The sequence below is a fragment of the Pogona vitticeps genome, chromosome 1 (genome assembly GCF_051106095.1).
Source record: "Pogona vitticeps strain Pit_001003342236 chromosome 1, PviZW2.1, whole genome shotgun sequence".
In the NCBI taxonomy this organism is placed as follows: domain Eukaryota; kingdom Metazoa; phylum Chordata; class Lepidosauria; order Squamata; family Agamidae; genus Pogona; species Pogona vitticeps.
In genome coordinates, this window is record NC_135783.1 from 297769175 (window position 1) to 297786447 (window position 17273).

Below are 17273 nucleotides of genomic sequence, written 5' to 3' on the forward strand. Positions count from 1 at the left end.
CTGATCTCTTCGCTGGGGACACCAGTCCTCGCCTAATGACATTTTCATCAATCATCACTATAATTGTTTTCCCAGATACCTCCACTTCATAACTCTTACCTAATTCTTGCCCTCCCAGCTGGTTACCTTATAAGCTTTTCTGTTTCTCTCTCGGCCCTCACAGGCAAAGTACTTTTTCCTCCAAACGTATGGATAAACTAAAGAGGAACTGAGGACAAGAACTTCATGTGATATGATGTATGCATTATAATAGCTGATTTGAAGTAGAACAGAGATTTTGCAATGTAGAACCTGTTGAGTAGCACTGACGGCAGCTTGAGAGTAGAGAAAAACAGCTAGGTGACACTGGTCCAAACCCTCTTAATTACTTGTGTTGGCATTAAAACAGATGCTGTAGCCTTTGGAGTCCAGTTGCCTTAAGTTAAGAAATCACTGTAGATATTAACTGTTGAATATTGATTTGTGTGACTCAATGTGTAAATGATAATGTTTACAGTGATTTCGTAAGGTGTTTTCCCTCTAGAAATATGCTATTTGCATGGTTGTTCAAGAGGTTTTTGGCCATTTTTTTCTTCGGTGAATCAAGTAACAGGTGTTCTTCTCTTAAATAGAACAGTAACTCCACCTTCTCTGTGAACTTACTAATTTTTCCATTACTTTTGTTTTCTGTAGTGTTTACACTGTGCTTCCCTATAGTGTTCTTCATTGGTCTTCTGCCTCAGGTGAATACATTTGTAATGTACCTCTGTGAACAGCTGGATATTCATGTCTTTGGTGGAAATGGTAAGTGGGGTTTTCTTATTCATGGGTGGTCATCAGTAATCAGCTTTCAGATTACTCTGGAAAATGTGGTTCAAGGTCTTATTCAAGCTATTGATATTGAGTGCATCTTAACCTTTGCAGATAATCCTGCAAACTCTTATTCATAACATTCAGATAGTTTCAACTTTTGTGTACAGAAAACTGTATCCCAGTTCAGATCATATTTTTGTGCCATGTCTATATGATTGGGCAAATACTCTATCCTCTCCTTATGCACTATGATCTATCATCTGTCTCTTTGGTTTGCCATCAATTTAATAAGGCAAGCACAAAACATATTCTGTCTTTTGAGCCATAAAGGCAGACTGCAGTGTGGGGGAAACTAGGAAGGAGGACAGGCAACTGGATAGTGTAAGAGGCAGTGGGACAAAATTCATTAACACATGGCTCATCTCAGGTTTGTCCTTATAGCATTAAAGCATAATGTGGCATCATGCCTGCCCTGTGTGTTTTAGGATCTTATTGTGTCATCTAGACGTTTGCTCGCTGGGTAGGGCAGGGAAATTGATGAGTGGTCTTTCCATACTTCATAGTAGTTAAGGACTAATCAGATCTCAGCACAGATTATTTCCAGAAGATGTGACAAATTGAAAATGGTTCCCCAAATTTCAGTAAGAAAATTATCACATTATCCTCAAACGATATACTTTTGATGGAGGGAGCGATTTGGAGAGGTAAGATATATCTGAAACAGATATATCTTGTAATGTTGCTGCATATGTTCTTGAGAGAGTGCATGAAACAAAAATCAAAGAAATATATGTTTAATTCTTACAACCTAAACAATTCTTTATTGTCAATTTTTTATGACAAGTCATTGTTTTCTTCTTCTCCAGCCACCACAAGCCTGCTTGCAGCACTTTACAGTTTTATTTGCAGCATTGTGGCAGTAGCATTATTATATGGATTGTGTTATGGTGCCCTGAAGGTGAGTACTGTATTTTCCATTGGTGCTGTATTTTGCAAAGTGAATTTAGCCTTGGTGCTTTTATTTCTTACTGCTTTGTAAAAGGGATAAATGTTGCTGCTCCTTGATTTTGTAGTGATTATAGGTGGAGAAGGTGGATAGAGACATTTTCTTCCATTCACATTATACTTGAATTCAGGTGTTCCAGTGAAATTAACTGGCATAGATAAAAATAGAAATGTATTTTCACACAAAAGGATAAGTTTAAAATATGTACTGTCACAAGACCATGGGGATATTAGATAAAGTGATGGATAAAGTCAGTCAATAGCTGGTAGTCACTGTGGCTTTGTGAATCCTCTGGATTGTAGGGAAGCCTGTTACTGAATGTACTGTAAATTGCTAGGGAGAGATGGTGTGCTGCCTTCATTAACTGCCTTACAGGCTTCCTAATGGAATGTATTTGGCTGCTGTAGAAGAAGGATGTAGAACTAGATTGAGGCAGGAAAGCTTTGGACCATAAGCACCAGCCTGCAGTGCTGGTGGCTAAGAATTATAGGAGCTGTATTCCCCCCCCCCCTCAAAATCTATAGGGCCAGGGTGATCCTAACCCTGCATTAGGTAGACCTTCACTATGGCCCAGCATAGCACTTTTAATATGCATATAGGTATTTTAGAGCACCAGGAAGTATACAGTTAATTCCATAGGCGATTTTAAATCCCTTAGATGATGAGTAAAAAGGGGTGTTTAACATATTTCAAAAATACTTTAGTAACAGCTGCACAATTAGATATAAGTTATAGAAAATTTTAAGAGAGATCTTTAGTTTAATTCCTTTGATTGTTTTTTAGAACAAGAATGGGATACAATACAGGAGCTTTTTTAAAAGAAGAAAAGCCCGTAAATGAAATTTGTTTATTATGTGCTGGAACATAAATTTAAGAGGCAGGACTATCATATGTAGTTTTAAATATATTACTAAGAACTGTGAATAAAATGTTGTGTTTTAATTTTTTGTGATTCTATTATGGAAAATAAAAGAGCTAAACAATAAAAACAACCGACCTTTGCCGGGAGAGAGACAGGGGGAGTGTGACCCTGTTGATACTCCTGGACCTCTCAGTGGCTTTCAACACCATCGACCATGGTGTCCTTCTGGATAGGCTGGCTGGGTTGGAAGTTGGGGGCATTGTTTTACGGTGGTTCCTCTCCTTCCTGGCTGACCATGTCCAGAGGGTGGTTCTGTGGGACAGTTGATCTGTCCCGTGGCATTGATGTTATGGGGTTCCTCAGGGCTCAGTACTGTCCCCCATGCTGTTTAACATCTACATGAAACCGCTGGGAGAGGTCATCAGGAGGTTTGGGCTGAGGAGTCATCAATATGCTGATGACACTCAGCTCTTCCTCTCGTTTTCCACCAATCCAGGTGAGACGGTTTTTGTGCTGAACCTGTGTCTGGACCTGATAATAGACTGGATGAGGGTTAATAAATTGAAACTCAATCCAGACAAGATGGAAGTGCTGTTAGTGGGTGCTTCGCCGGACAGGTTGGAGGGCCATTTCCCTGCCCTGAATGGGGTTACACTCCCCCTAAGAGACAGGATCCGCAGCCTGGGTGTGCTCCTGGACCTCAGTCTAACTCCGGAAGCCCAGGTGGACTGGAAATTGTACCAGCTACGGCCCTACCTGGACAAGCGGAGTCTCGTGACAGTTACACACGCACTGGTAACATCTCATATAGATTATTCCAATGTGCTCTACGTGGGGCTGCCTTTGAAGACAGTCCAGCGACTGCAACTGGTCCAGAATCAAGCTGCGCAGCTGGTGAGTGGTGGGGCCACTAGGAAACACATCAAGCTGATTCTGATTAAATTACATTGGTTACCAGTTGCTGCCTGGGCCCAATTCAAAGTGCTTGTTTTGACATATAAAGTCCTAAACGGTTTGGGCCCTGGATACCTGAAGGACTGCCTCCTTCCATATGAGCCTACCTGGCAGTTAAGATCTAGCCAGGGGGCCTTTTTGAAAGAGCCGTTCCTCAAGGAGGTAAGAGGGATGGCTTGTAGACAAAGGGCCTTTCTTCATTGTGGCCTCTGTGAATGCACACAAAAGGCTTATATCAGCACCTGCGCTGGACCTCTCGGAATATTCTCGAGCTTTGAATAGAAAAGTAACAGTCTTAGATTGCCCACAATGCGCATGCTCCATCCGCCAAAGCCTTAGTTCCATTTTTCTGCCGAGCGATTTGGAGCCTCTCCGTTGAGCTTACACTGTTACCTATTTTTTTGGATTGATTTTTACGGCTATCTGACTTGGAAATTCATCTGACTATTCTATTATCTATTGCCCCAGCCTTGGACTATTTGCCTGGATTTTCGGATCGTATTTTCCTACGAATTTGGTTGCCTCTGACTTTCCCTCCTTTTCCCCCTGACCGCGCAACGTTTAAAGCAAGACTATTCTTTGTATAACCAGCTTATGTCCCGTTCCGGACCCTTCAGCCGGTGCGTTGTTTGTTCCAGAAAACTTCATTTTTCAGATGGACATGATCGCTGTCTTTTTTGCTTAGGAGAAGCCCACTTAACTCAATCCTGTAAGCTTTGTAAAGGCTTCACGAAAGCAGCTCTAAAGGCTAGACAGCAGAGACTTAAGTATCACCTTTGGGATATAACTCTTCCACAAAACCGTCGGAAATGGAAGTTTCATCACCAACGGCAACCCCTCAACCAGAAACTCAAAACATCTCACCTCAATCTGTCGCCAGCAAGGCTTCGGATAAGCCTGTTAAAAAGCCGCTCCTACAAAGAAATCTTCCTCATCAACGTCGAAGCCCACTGCTTCTTCTTCCAAGCCTATTAAACAAGCCAAAACAAAGACTAGTTAAACCTAAGAACCACCACAAACAACTACCACCGGTCTCTGCTTTGCTTCCTTCTCCAATTCTTGAAGACTCTCCCCGAGACTGAGAGTCCTTGTCTGAGGCAGCAACTTCGCTTCCTCCCAGACAGGCTGAGCCATTACGACCTGAAGGCGTCTCCTCTCTGATGCTGAGCCAGCTTGCCGATGCTACTACAGGTTTGGCTTCTGCCCCTCATAGCCCTGTGTCAACCGGGTGGGCGTCTTTGGCTCCATCTGAATCATCTGCCGCTTCGAGACCGAGTTCTCCGCCTCGAAAGCGCACTGCGAAAACTAAACATGCTTCTCCTGATCGGCATCTATCTCCTCGGCGTGATGTGGTGGTGCTTCTGCAATCATCTCGACATCGACATAGAGATAGATCAGAGGACTCCGACCACTATGAGCCTAGACACATGAAACATTGACGTCAACGTCGAAGGGATTACTCTTACTCGGACATCTCTTCAAAATCGAGTGGGTTAAATACATTTATGCCTCCTCTTCTTCTTCCCCGTCGACATCGCCCCGAAGACATCGACGTCAGAAGAGACTCGGTGTGGACAAGGGAAAGGACATTACTAAAGATGCAAGAAAATGCCCTGCATAGTCAGCGCCTTCATTCTCGACGTTGACGATTGTGCGATCATCCTAGCAGACTGCCTCTTCCTCTAATGATGTCAACAAATATTTCCGCAAGAGGTCCCATCAAACTTCGACCTCGGACCATGAAGATATGTTTTCGGCTGACTCCTCTGCTCCTGAGGATGATGTTCCCCAAGAAGCATCCGAAAACGAATTGCCAGAGGGAGAGGTAGTCGAGTCTGATACAGTGGACAACCATGCCTCCTCTCCTCATCATATGCTCAGATGCTTTCAAGGTTAGCTAAAACACTCAAAATGGATATGGAACAGCCTGCTCCAGCTACAGAAGATCTCATATTTGGGGACATAAACCAAGAAAGGTCCTCACCTCTTAGCCTAACTTTTATACCGGATTTAATGGATATCATCAAAGATGAGTGGAACCAACCGTCTGCGTCAACCCCCTTATCTAGACGCACAGAGAATTTATATCATGTCCATGGTGGTGACACCAGTTTTCTATTTAAACATCCTATCCCTAATTCGCTAATAGTTGAAACAAGTTGCTCTAGACCAGGGGTCTCAAACATGTGGCCCGGGGGCCATTTGTGGCCCCCTGATGATAGTTTGTGGCCCTTGCCTTGCCTGCCCCCCCAAAGCGCCCACACATCCTCTGTAATGTTAAGATTTTTAAAAAAATCTTGTGTGATCATTTTGGCTGATGCTCCCTCTCTCTCTCCTTCTCCCTCCCTCCCTCTCTGCATTTTTGTTTGTGTGTTCACAGGACTCTTGGGATGGTCAACATATTCCAGTGCTCTTTTCAGTATTCTGTGGTATGTTAGTGGCGGTGTCTTATCATCTCAGCAGACAAAGTAGTGATCCTTCTGTGCTTTTGTGAGTAGTGATTACTTATTCTTATGTTACATAGAAGTGTACTGTAATGATAATTGTAAAGTTGTGTACATATATATTTTTCAATGTCTGGAGTTTTAGTCCTGAGTACAAATATGTCCTACTGAGCTCAATGGGTTTTATACAGTATCTGAATAGATTAAGCTTTGTTTTCTTTACTGGCTTGAGGTGTTTTCTTGGAAAGATGCAGTCCCAGCTTCTTCATAGTGTGGAAAGGGTTCCTGAAGCAGTTTCATACATTTGAACTGCAGCCATATTTTCTTTTGGCCATATCATATTGCACAAACTGATATAATGGAAGGGATAGTTCTTTGTCCTAGGGACCCCGGTGCTGTTTTGAAATTAGAGCTATAAATAGTGTCATTCATTTGTTTAAGTAGAATAGGGAATGCAGATCACATGGTTTGTCTGAGAGCAATTGAGCCCCATTATTATTGTAAGGAATAAGAAATCTGTTTTTAAATGACATACATAGCGAAGGACCTGAATAAGTCTCTGTAGCCAGCATCTGCTAATTACGTAAATGTTTTAATTAAATTATTTTTTTAATTTTTATTTTTATAAACAAATACAACAACAAAAATATTTTAAAAAATACAAATAATAGTGCTTGCTATACGCTAAATTCTAGCGTGCACCCCATACCCACGGAACCCCATTGAACAATATTTTAATTAGAAACTTCCTTTCCAAAATTGTATAGATTGTTGTTTATAGGCTTTCCCCTTTCCTTTCACTAATTAAATTATTAATTACATTATAGAGTTGTGTTAATAGAAATCTGAGTCATTTTAAAGAATTTATTGTATTATGGTAAATATTTTGCTCAGTTTACTACATATGTAATGGTGGTCCCCCCCCTCCAATTTTCCAAAGTTTCTCTTGCATACCAGGCTCTACACTGCCTGTGTCACTGATCATGTGATAGGTAATCTGGAAAATGGAGAAAAGTGTTTGCATTGCAACCATTCTTTGCACAGCAAAATGGACAGGATGTTGACCTATGTGACTACTGAATGTTTGAGTATAGGCTATTACATCTGTTTGTAGTGTAGTGCAGTGCAGTTAATTTCAGTGAGACCCTATATGAATGGATGTTGATGATCATTTATCAGGTGACATTGTCTACTCTCATAGGCATGCCATCACAATCTGTAACATTTAATTACCTGATTTTCAGAATTATATATCCACATTGTCCAATATTTGAGTTGTAAAACTTTCTTGACCACAGATACAGTGGTGCCTCGCTTAACGATTACCTCGTTAAACAACGAATCTGTTTTACGATGAAGTTTTTGCGATCGCAAAACAATGTTCCTATGGGGAAAATTCGCTTGATGATGATCGGTTCCCTGCTTCGGGAACCGATTTTTCGCTAGATGACGATTCTAAAACAGCTGATCAGCTGCTCTAAAAATGGCCACCTGCTGTGCAAAATGGCTCCCCGCTGTTTTTAGCATGGATTCCTCGCTTTACAGGCACCGGAAAATGGCCGCCCTAAGGAGGATCTTCGCAAAACGAGCAGGTATTTTGCCCATTGGAATGCATCGAAGGGTTTTCAATGCATTTCAATGGGTTTTTAAAATTCGCTTGATGACGATTTCGCTTAACAGCGATTTGAACGGAACATATCGTCGTCAAGCGAGGCACCACTGTATGAATATTTATTCCTTTGTGATTGTAACTGGCCAAATGATGTGTTTCTTTAATTGTAGCACTTCTGTGGTAGGGATACCAAAAGAACCTGTATCACTACGACAATGGGATATTCTCTGCCGGGTTAGGATGTTACTTGCCATTGTTGGTGCAATGAAGCCATGGGTACTCTAGGGTAGTCTGTGTGACATAAAATTTATTTTTCTGTATATTTCATGAAGGGAACAACAAAGCAAATAATTTATTTCAGATTTATAAAATGTATCAGCTTTTAAAATTCCAAACACTAGACGACCTTTTAAAAATTATATTTGTATTTTAGTTCTTTGTATTTCTTTGTGTTTTAGTTCTTTAGTGCAATCAAAGCTTTTTCCTACTTCAGAAGATAAAAATCCAGAGGATCCATTGTCTGAAGTTAAAGACCCACTACCTGAAAAACTTAGAAATTCAGTCGTAAGTTGTCTTGTTACTTGAATTAATCAAGGTGGTGACCAGTTTCCTCTTCCCAGTGGTAGAATTGTGGAGCTAAATGACTGGTGTGTTTTTTTAACACTGAAATGTTCAAGGCAAGAAAGCTCTCTGTACTCCAGATGCTTTCGTTGGTTTTTAGGATTATAAACGTTTTGTGATAATTCTAATAACTATTAAAATTTCCCATAGGCCATCATGTACTTAAACTCAGTCATTCTCTATGACCATATAAATTAAATCAAAACTAGAATTCATTTACATTTTACCATGTAAACAAAGCTAGAATGAGAGAAAAATAATTGCGTAATCATTCAATCTCTGCACTTAGTTTGTCATATATTATTTCATAGGAAATAATTTCCTACAGTTTTAGCTTTGGGCAACGACTACATAACTACTTAACACATAACTTGTTTTGTTAACCAGGTATGCCTTTGATATTTTTATTTTCTCTTCCCAGAGTGAGCGTTTGCAGTCTGATCTTGTCATGTGCATCGTCATTGGTGTACTCTACTTTGCAATTCATGTTAGCACAGTGTTCACAGTTTTGCAGGTAATATTTGTGTTTTCTTTCATTTTAAAAAATACACATACTAATTTTTCTCCTGTGTGGTTCTTGAACAGTATTGTTTTAATATCTGTGTTAACAGCAATCTCACTACAATTTACAATTGTTGAACTGGATAGGATAATATTTTCTTTCCCAATTTCAGTTCTACAGCATTCACTAAAATAATCCCACTTAATGCCTCCAGGAACTTAGAAATTAAGAAAGAAGTATCAGCCAGACAGAAAATAAAGGAAAAAAACTTTATTTCTCCTACCTCTAGCGTCACCAGGAATTTCTTGTAAATTATTTATTTATTTATTTATTTATTTATTTTATTTCTATCCCGCCTATCTGATCATATTAGACCACTCTAGGCGGCTTACAGTAAAAACAACAATGTAATTTTAAAACTTTACAGCAGAAACTTAAATAAAAAATAATAATAATAAAGAACAGAATAAGAAAAAAGATCGTCAAGGGTTTTCTGTTGGGAAGGCCCGCCTATACATCAATGTTTTTAGTTGTTTCTTAAAAATGTCCAGCGAGGGAGCCGCGCGAATCTCAGGGGGCAAGTTGTTCCAAAGGCGAGGAGCCACCGCCGAGAAGGCCCGGATTCTGGTCTTTTCCTTTCGGGCCTCTCTCGGCGTTAGGCTCCTCAGCCTTATCTCCTGGCTCGCGCGAGTGACACGGGTAGATCTAGATGGGAGAAGGCGTTCCGCCAAGTATCGAGGTCCTAAACCGTTTAGGGCTTTGTAAGTAAGCGTTAACACTTTGAAATCAATGCGGAATCGGATTGGCAGCCAATGCAATGCGGCCAGAGTGGGGGAGATATGTTGGTATCTTCTCAGCCCACTGAGTAGTCTGGCCGCCGCATTCTGCACCACCTGTAGTTTCCGCAGCAATCTCAAAGGTAGCCCCACGTAGAGCGCATTACAGTGGTCTAATCTCGAGACTACAAGCGCATGCACCAGAGTGGTGAGAGACCCCACATCAAGGTAGGGCCGCAGCTGGGCTATCCGCCTGAGATGGAAAAAAGCGGAACGGACCACGGACGCCACCTGGGTCTCCATGGTGAGCGCCGGGTCAAGATGGACACCCAAGCTACGGACCCCATCCCTGGCGGGCAGGGTCACCCCCCCAAAAATGAGGGAGTTTCCCATGTCCCCAGGTGTGGGGGCGCCCACCCTCAGTACCTCTGTCTTGTCCGGGTTCAGCCTCAGCCCGTTCTCCTGCATCCATTCCTGTACAGCCTCCAGGCAACGCTGAAGGGACAGAACGGCATCTCCTGCAGTTGGAAAAAAGGAGATGTAGAGCTGTGTGTCATCCGCATATTGATGGCACTGCGCTCCACACCTCCTGATGACCCCTCCCAGCGGCCTCATGTAGATATTAAACAGCATTGGGGAGATGATCGACCCCTGTGGGACCCCACAATTAAGGCACCACGGGGCCGAAACATTCTCCCCAAGCTGTACTCTCTGGGGACGGTCCTCCAAGAAGGAACGGAGCCAAGCAAAGGCCCGGCCACCTATCCCCAACTCGGCGAGCCTCCCCAGGAGGATACCATGGTCAATGGTATCAAAGGCCGCTGAGATATCGAGGAGTACCAACAGAGACACTTTGCCCCTGTCGGCCTCCCTCAATAAGTCATCACACAGGGCGACCAATGCCGTTTCTGTCCCATGGCGCGGCCTGAAGCCCGACTGGAATGGATCCAGGGCATCTGTTTCATCCAGGAACGCCTGGAGCTGATCGGCCACCACCCTCTCGACTACCTTGCTTAAGAAAGAAACATTGGCGACGGGCCTATAGTTGCCAATTTCGTCCGCCGCCAAACTGGGTTTCTTTCTTATGGGCCTAATGAGTGTTTCCTTGAGGGCAGAGGGAAATCTACCCTCAAGGAAAGACCCATTAATTATTACAGTAGCCCATTCCGTTGTTGAGGGCCTGGCTGCCTTGATTAGCCAGGCCGGGCAGGGGTCCAAAGAGGAGGTGGTGGCACGACAGCGATCAAGCGTCCTGGCCACAGTGTCGGGCGATACGGGCTGAAAAGAGTCAAAAGATACCGGGCAAGACGGAGCGCTGGACATCCCAACTTGACTCACTGTATTCAAAAAAGGAGCGAGATCCCGGCGGATGGCCTCCACTTTGGATTTAAAAAATGCTGCAAATTGGTCCGGGGTAAGACTAGGGGGAGGCCTATCTCCCGGGCCAACTCCGGATAGGTCACGTACTATACGGAATAGTTCCGCCTGCTGGTTGGATGCCTCACTTATCCGGTTAGCGAGGTAAGTTCTACTGGCAGCCTTTACCTTAGACTGGTAAAGGTTAGTTGCGACCTTAACAGCTATACGATTGAAAACCGTCGGGTCCTTTCTCCATTTGCGCTCCAGCCGTCTCCTGACCCGCTTCGACACCCGAAGATCCTGGTTAAACCAGGGCGCCGGGCGATCTCTGCGGCGGAGAGGGCGTTTAGGTGCGATCGTGTCAATGGCACTAGTCGCGGCGGTGAGCCAGCCGTCAACCAGGGCCTCGACAGGAGCGCCAGCCAGGTCAGCCGTAACCCCTCTCATGGCATCCTGGAATCCAATCGGATCCAGTAGCCTTCGAGGGCGGACCATGACAATAGATCCCTGCTCCCTGCGAGGGGGGAGGGCCATCTTGAGGAAGCATTTTATTAGGTGGTGATCCGACCATGACAAGGGGACCGACTCAAGGTCAGTCACCATCGGTCCACTCTCACTCCCATTGGTGGAAAAAACCAAATCTAATGTATGGCCGCCCACGTGCGTAGGGCCGTTGACATGTTGGGACATGTTCAAGAAGGCCATGGTCTCCAAGAACTCAAGAGCTGGTCCAGCGGGCTCTGCCCCCGCATGCACGTTGAAGTCCCCCAAGACCAATAATCTCGGGGAGCCCAGCAGTGCCGCGGAGACAAAGTCCACCAGCTCCGGTAGGGAAGTGGCTGGGTCGCGGGGAGCACGGTAACCCAGCAAGATCCCAATACCGTCCCTGGCCCCGATCCACACGTGGAGAGCCTCAAGACCTGGTTTTACCACCGAGGAGCGCCTAATTACTTCCAGGTTGGATTTATAAACGATGGCAACTCCCCCCCCCCGACCCTCTAGTCTGCCCTGGTGTTGGACAGCATAACCGGGCGGGCAGATGAGAGCTAGAGGGGGACCCCCCTCTCCGCCAATCCATGTTTCGGTTATGCAGGCCAGGTCTGCATCTTCCTCCAGAATAAGATCATAAATTAGCTGGGTTTTGTTAGATACAGACCTGGCGTTCAACAACAGGTTGAATTATGTTGTACTAGGCAGAGCATATGTTTCAGTGCAGATTGATATATCTAATTACATGAGGAAATTTAGAATTTAGGTTTCTCTGGTACTCTGGTACAAAAGCAGTTATGGAGGAAGTTAGTGAGCACATCAGCCGCCAGGGAAAGATAGTAGGGCAGTATTATATATAATGTCTGGAACCTTTGGGGAAATAGTCTTTGTAATGTCTGTCTGATAGAGAAAGGAGCAATAGGGAAACTTTTATTGCTTTCTTTTAATAAGCTGCTGATTTCCCCACCACCCCAAATAGCAAAATTCAAAAGGCATCCCTAGCCAGGACACCAAAGGAGATCACATTTGGAGCTACATTAAATGTTTCTGATATGCCCTGCAGTGCATTTTGAGGTGGTGGTAGGGAGCACGTGGCAAAGATTACCATGCTGCACATGAAATAAAAAAGCAGAAATGAAATAAATTCTGAAAGGAATGCTGATTTTGAATCTCTTTTCTTGATTTTTTTTTTTTTTTGCTAGCCTGTCTTAAGCTATGTCTTATATGCATTGGTGGGATCAGTAGGCTTTATAACCCATTATGTGCTGCCTCAACTCCGGAAACAGCTCCCCTGGCATTGTTTTTCTCATCCACTGTTGAAAACCAAGGAATACTATCAGTTTGAAGTCCGCAGTAAGTAGTACAATTATATTTTGTAAGTTTGGTCTATGGCAGTTTGCAGAGAAATACAGTGATGCCTCGCACAACGATGTTAATTGGTTCCAAAAAATCAACGTTGTGTGAAACATCGTTCTGTGAAACACCATTTCCCATAGGAATGCATTGAAAACCAGTTAATCCGTTCCAATTGGACGGATTGCCGTCCTTGAGCGAAAATCCCCATAGGAAACATCGTTGAGTGAAACCCGGTTCCCCAATTGAAATGCATTGAAGCCGACTCAATGCATTTCAATGGCTTTGCGAAGTCCTTTTTCGCTCCTGTAAAAGTGTCTTACAATGTTTGGAACCTGTTTTAAAAGCTTGCAATGGTTAGCCCACCTCCTGAAACCTAGCAAACTTATTTTGGTGTTGTTCTGACACTTCGTTAATTTGTGGTGATTTTTTGTTTTTCCCCTCATTGAAATGCATGGAGTTCAATGAGGGGAAAAACAAAAAATCACCACAAATTAACGAAGTGTCAGAACAACACCAAAATAAGTTTGCATAGGGTTCAGGAGGCGGGCTAACCATTGCAAGCTTTTAAAACAGGTTCCAAACATTGTAAGACACTTTTACAGGAGCGAAAAAGAGGCATCGTTGTGTGAAAATTCCCCATAGGAAACATCGTTGTGTGAGGTGGCAAATTTAACAGAAAAAGGCATCGTTGTGTGAATTCATCGTTGTGTGAGGCACCCGTTGTGCGAGGCACCACTGTACCTCTAAGTAGGTATTGGCTAAAATCCTAGCAAATCATCACTGATTACAGACATCCTTTGAGGGTGCATGCAGCTTCATTTACATGCATGAGTTGCACATACCATGGAATCAGTGGTGATTTGCCTTGAATGGGATGATTTGCTGTTGCTTCTGCTGTATCATCACCATGACTATGCAGTGCTGCAGAGTAGTATTTCAGCCATTGTTTTCATGATGATTTTGAGTTTTATAATTGTATGTACATTTAAACTTATTCTGCTAATTTACTGCCATAAAAAGCTTTATTCCTGCATGAAACGTCCTGAAATTGTATCAATGGAAAGTAGTTTGGATATCTCATCTAAATGACTGCTCTGATGGAGAGATGGGAAAGCAGAGACAGTTAAGCTTCGGTGTTTTTGTTTTGCTGCCAGTTTTTCTAACTTTTTGAACTATTTCTGTATTTCACTGTGTGAACTCTTCTTAGATGCTGCACATGTAATGTGGTTTGAGAAACTCCATATATGGCTACTTTTTGTGGAGAAGAATGTTATCTACCCTTTGATAGTTCTCAATGAGCTCAGCAGCAGTGCAAAGGCTATTGCAAGTCCAAAAAGACTTGATACAGAGTAAGTAGAAAAGAGTCTCTTTCGGCACTCTTGTTACATTATTTTTCAAAATAAGCATATTGAAAAGGTTTTTTTGTTGCATGGCTGGTCTTCTAACACTCTGGCCTCTTCCTTTCTATCTGTACATATCTTCCTCAAAGAGAGTGGTCCCTTCAAAGTACTTTCTACTTTTACCTCTTTCTTTCCTTTACTGCATTACATGTTCTATCTCAAGTACTCCGTCTTAATGTTCTCAGTTCCTAGCCCCCTTCTTTTAACTACATTTGTACCTCGCAAGACGACGACACCGCCAAATGACGAATCCGCATAACAATGACTTTTTGCGATCACTATAGTGATTCGCAAAACAGTCATTCCAATGGGGGATTTTCGCTGGATGTTGATTAGGTCCGTGCTTCGCGAACCATTTGTTCACAAGACAACAATTTTTATAGCTGATTGTCGGCTTCGCAAAATGGCTGCCCTGTGTTTTCCGGACCCATGCTTTGCAGGACAGGCATTTTTACAGCTGATCGGCGCTTGCAAAGTGGCTTCCCTATGGGCGATCTTCGCTGGACAACGAGGTATTTTCCCCATTGGAATGCATTAAACGGGTTTCAGTGCATTCCAGTGGTGAAACGGATTTCGCATGACGACAATTCCGCTAAACAGTGATTTCAATGGGACGGATTATCGTCGTCATGCAGGGCACCACTGTATCTTGTTCCTGCTATCCTTGGCCTTTAATTTCTCTGTCTCCTAGATCTTCCCATTTTTCAATATGCTCCACAATATGGTCTCTCTGAGGCCCGTGTTAGTAGCAAGGTTCCACAAACAGCAAAAGAAGGAAACCAAGAGGCACATTGGGAAAAAAATCTATTGCACATCTACACATGCAGAATCCGAGGCTTCCCCCATAGTAGTTAAAATAGTGCCAAGGCAGACATGCTAATGAAGCTCTTCCACCAACACATTGTATGATTGGTTGTCCTAGGGGTGCGTGATTGATTGCACAATTGAATAGTAATAGTTGTATAAGAGGTAGCCATGTTAGTCTGTGAAAGCATTATAGGTGAAAGCAAAATAAATATAAAGAATAAAACAACATAGGGGCACTTTAAAGACTTTTTTTAAGTTTATTTTTTTAATGTGACCTTTCATGGACAAGTCCACTTCATCAGACATAAGAGAAGGTGATACAACATGGCATCAAGGTTGTGGTTGGTTGGTGAGAAAGTTAGTGGGTGATAACATTAGGATGGTAGTGTCTTTAATATGCAGGACTTCAGTAGAAGCTGTAAAGAATGTGAAAACCTCTCTTATAGATTAACAAAGGTAAAATAACAGTGGTATGATAATGTAGAGTAACAATGATGTTAATCAGATGTTAAGGGGAGATGCTGTTTGTAGGGATTATATATGGTAGTGCCCCCAAAAGACTTGGCTTATATCAAGTCCTTTGATATGTGTGTCTAGCATGCATATATATTTTATCTCAGCTGTTTCTCTCTGGATTCATGTCTTGTAGTTGTTTTTTCTTGAGTGGCCACTTTCAAATGGTTTGTGGAGTGTCCTGGTAAATTAAAATGATGTGAAATGGGTTTCTGTGTGTTGTCATCCCAAGGCTTTTTCGGGCACTACCATATATAACCACTACAAACTACAAATATTGAATTGTACTATATCTCTGAGATACCTTCCTCCCCTTAACAGATCTGCCTTAGAAATATCTAAGGTAAACAGATGCTTTGTTTCTGATCATGGGGCGTTCTTGGCAAAGATACTGGAGTGGCTTGCCATTTCCTACTCCAGGTGGATCCTGAAGCTGAGGCTCCAGTACTTTGGCCATCTCATGAGAAGAAAAGAGTCCTTGGAAAAAACCTTGATGTTAGGAAGGTGTGATGGCAAGAGGAGAAGGGGACGACCGAGGATGAGATGGCTGGACAGTGTCTGCGAAGCAACCAACATGAACCTGACAACTCCGGGAGGCAGTAGAAGACAGGAGGGCCTGGCGTGCTCTGGTCCATGGGGTCACGAAGAGTCGGACACGACTAAACGACTAAACACACAAACAGATGCTACTCTGGTCTCCTGGTCATCTATTGTCTGGGGTAATTCACAGACTTTACAACTGATTACAAAGAAAAGCTTGTAGGGAAAAGTTCATCAATGACTATAAATAGCCCATCTGATTAGTATTATTATTATTCTACCATCATTATTGTTCCACTGTTATTTTACCATTGTAAATCTGTGAGAGAGGTTCTCACATTCTTTACAGCTTCTACTAAAGACCTGCATATCAAAGGCACTATCATCACAATGTTTAACATCCACTGACTTTCTCACCAACTAACTACAGTCTTGATGCCAGGTATAAATATTTGTGATGTTGTGTCTCTTTCTCTGATGAAATGGAGTAGTCCACGAAAGCTCACATTAAAAAATATAAAAGTTAGTCTTTAAAGTGCCATTATCTTTTTGTCTTTTTTTACTCTTTATTTTTATTTTGTTTTCACCTATAACAACTGAATATTGTAATTCCTCGTTGTTGGGCATAACAGGATCTTGCCCATTGTCTTAGAAAAGCAGCAAGAGGAAGATTTAGTGAGGAATAAGGAAGTCTGCAAAAACAAAAACTGAAGAAAGAAAGAAGAGGCTAATAAAAGTAGGAAATGGAAACTAGATTTCACATACATATGTGGCTTAGCTGGCTAAATCTTTTGCTGCACATTTCTAGTGTTGTAGTTGGGAGAATTAATAGAAGGTGAAAATATAATAAGTATATCCACATTTTACCATTCGTCCTGTATAAATTATACCAATATCTACCAAAGATATGAGTATTAGCTAGATCCATCATGTTCTACCAAGATATGTTTTTAATCCTTGGCAAATACATTTTCTCATTGCAGACTTGGTGCTTTAATGATTACTATAGCTGGCATGAAGCTGTTACGCTCCTCTTTCAGCAATCCTACATACCAGTATGTTACTGTCATTTTCACAGTTCTTTTCTTTACATTTGACTATGAACGTTTCTCGGAGACGATGCTTCTAGACTTGTTCTTCATGTCCATAGTCTTTAGCAAGGTAATGTCAGATATAGCATATTGATGATACTTTGTATTCTGTACCATTAAAATGCAGTCTGTCTAGGTTTCGAGTAAAT

The 17273-nt window shown here is 42.5% G+C and overlaps 1 protein-coding gene across 7 annotated transcripts in view; it reads left to right on the forward strand.

Annotated features, from left to right (window-relative positions):
* The window catches only part of PCNX1 (pecanex 1), a 117895-nt gene that overhangs the window by 76720 nt on the left and 23902 nt on the right, over positions 1-17273 (forward strand). For all 7 annotated transcript variants that reach the window (XM_020788508.3, XM_020788509.3, XM_078390696.1 and 4 more), the window contains 8 exons: positions 673-783; positions 1659-1750; positions 5995-6104; positions 8129-8234; positions 8713-8805; positions 12620-12770; positions 13981-14122; positions 17017-17194. In XM_020788508.3, coding sequence (XP_020644167.3) covers positions 673-783; positions 1659-1750; positions 5995-6104; positions 8129-8234; positions 8713-8805; positions 12620-12770; positions 13981-14122; positions 17017-17194 — 983 coding nt within the window. The remainder of the gene's footprint in view (positions 1-672; positions 784-1658; positions 1751-5994; positions 6105-8128; positions 8235-8712; positions 8806-12619; positions 12771-13980; positions 14123-17016; positions 17195-17273) is intronic.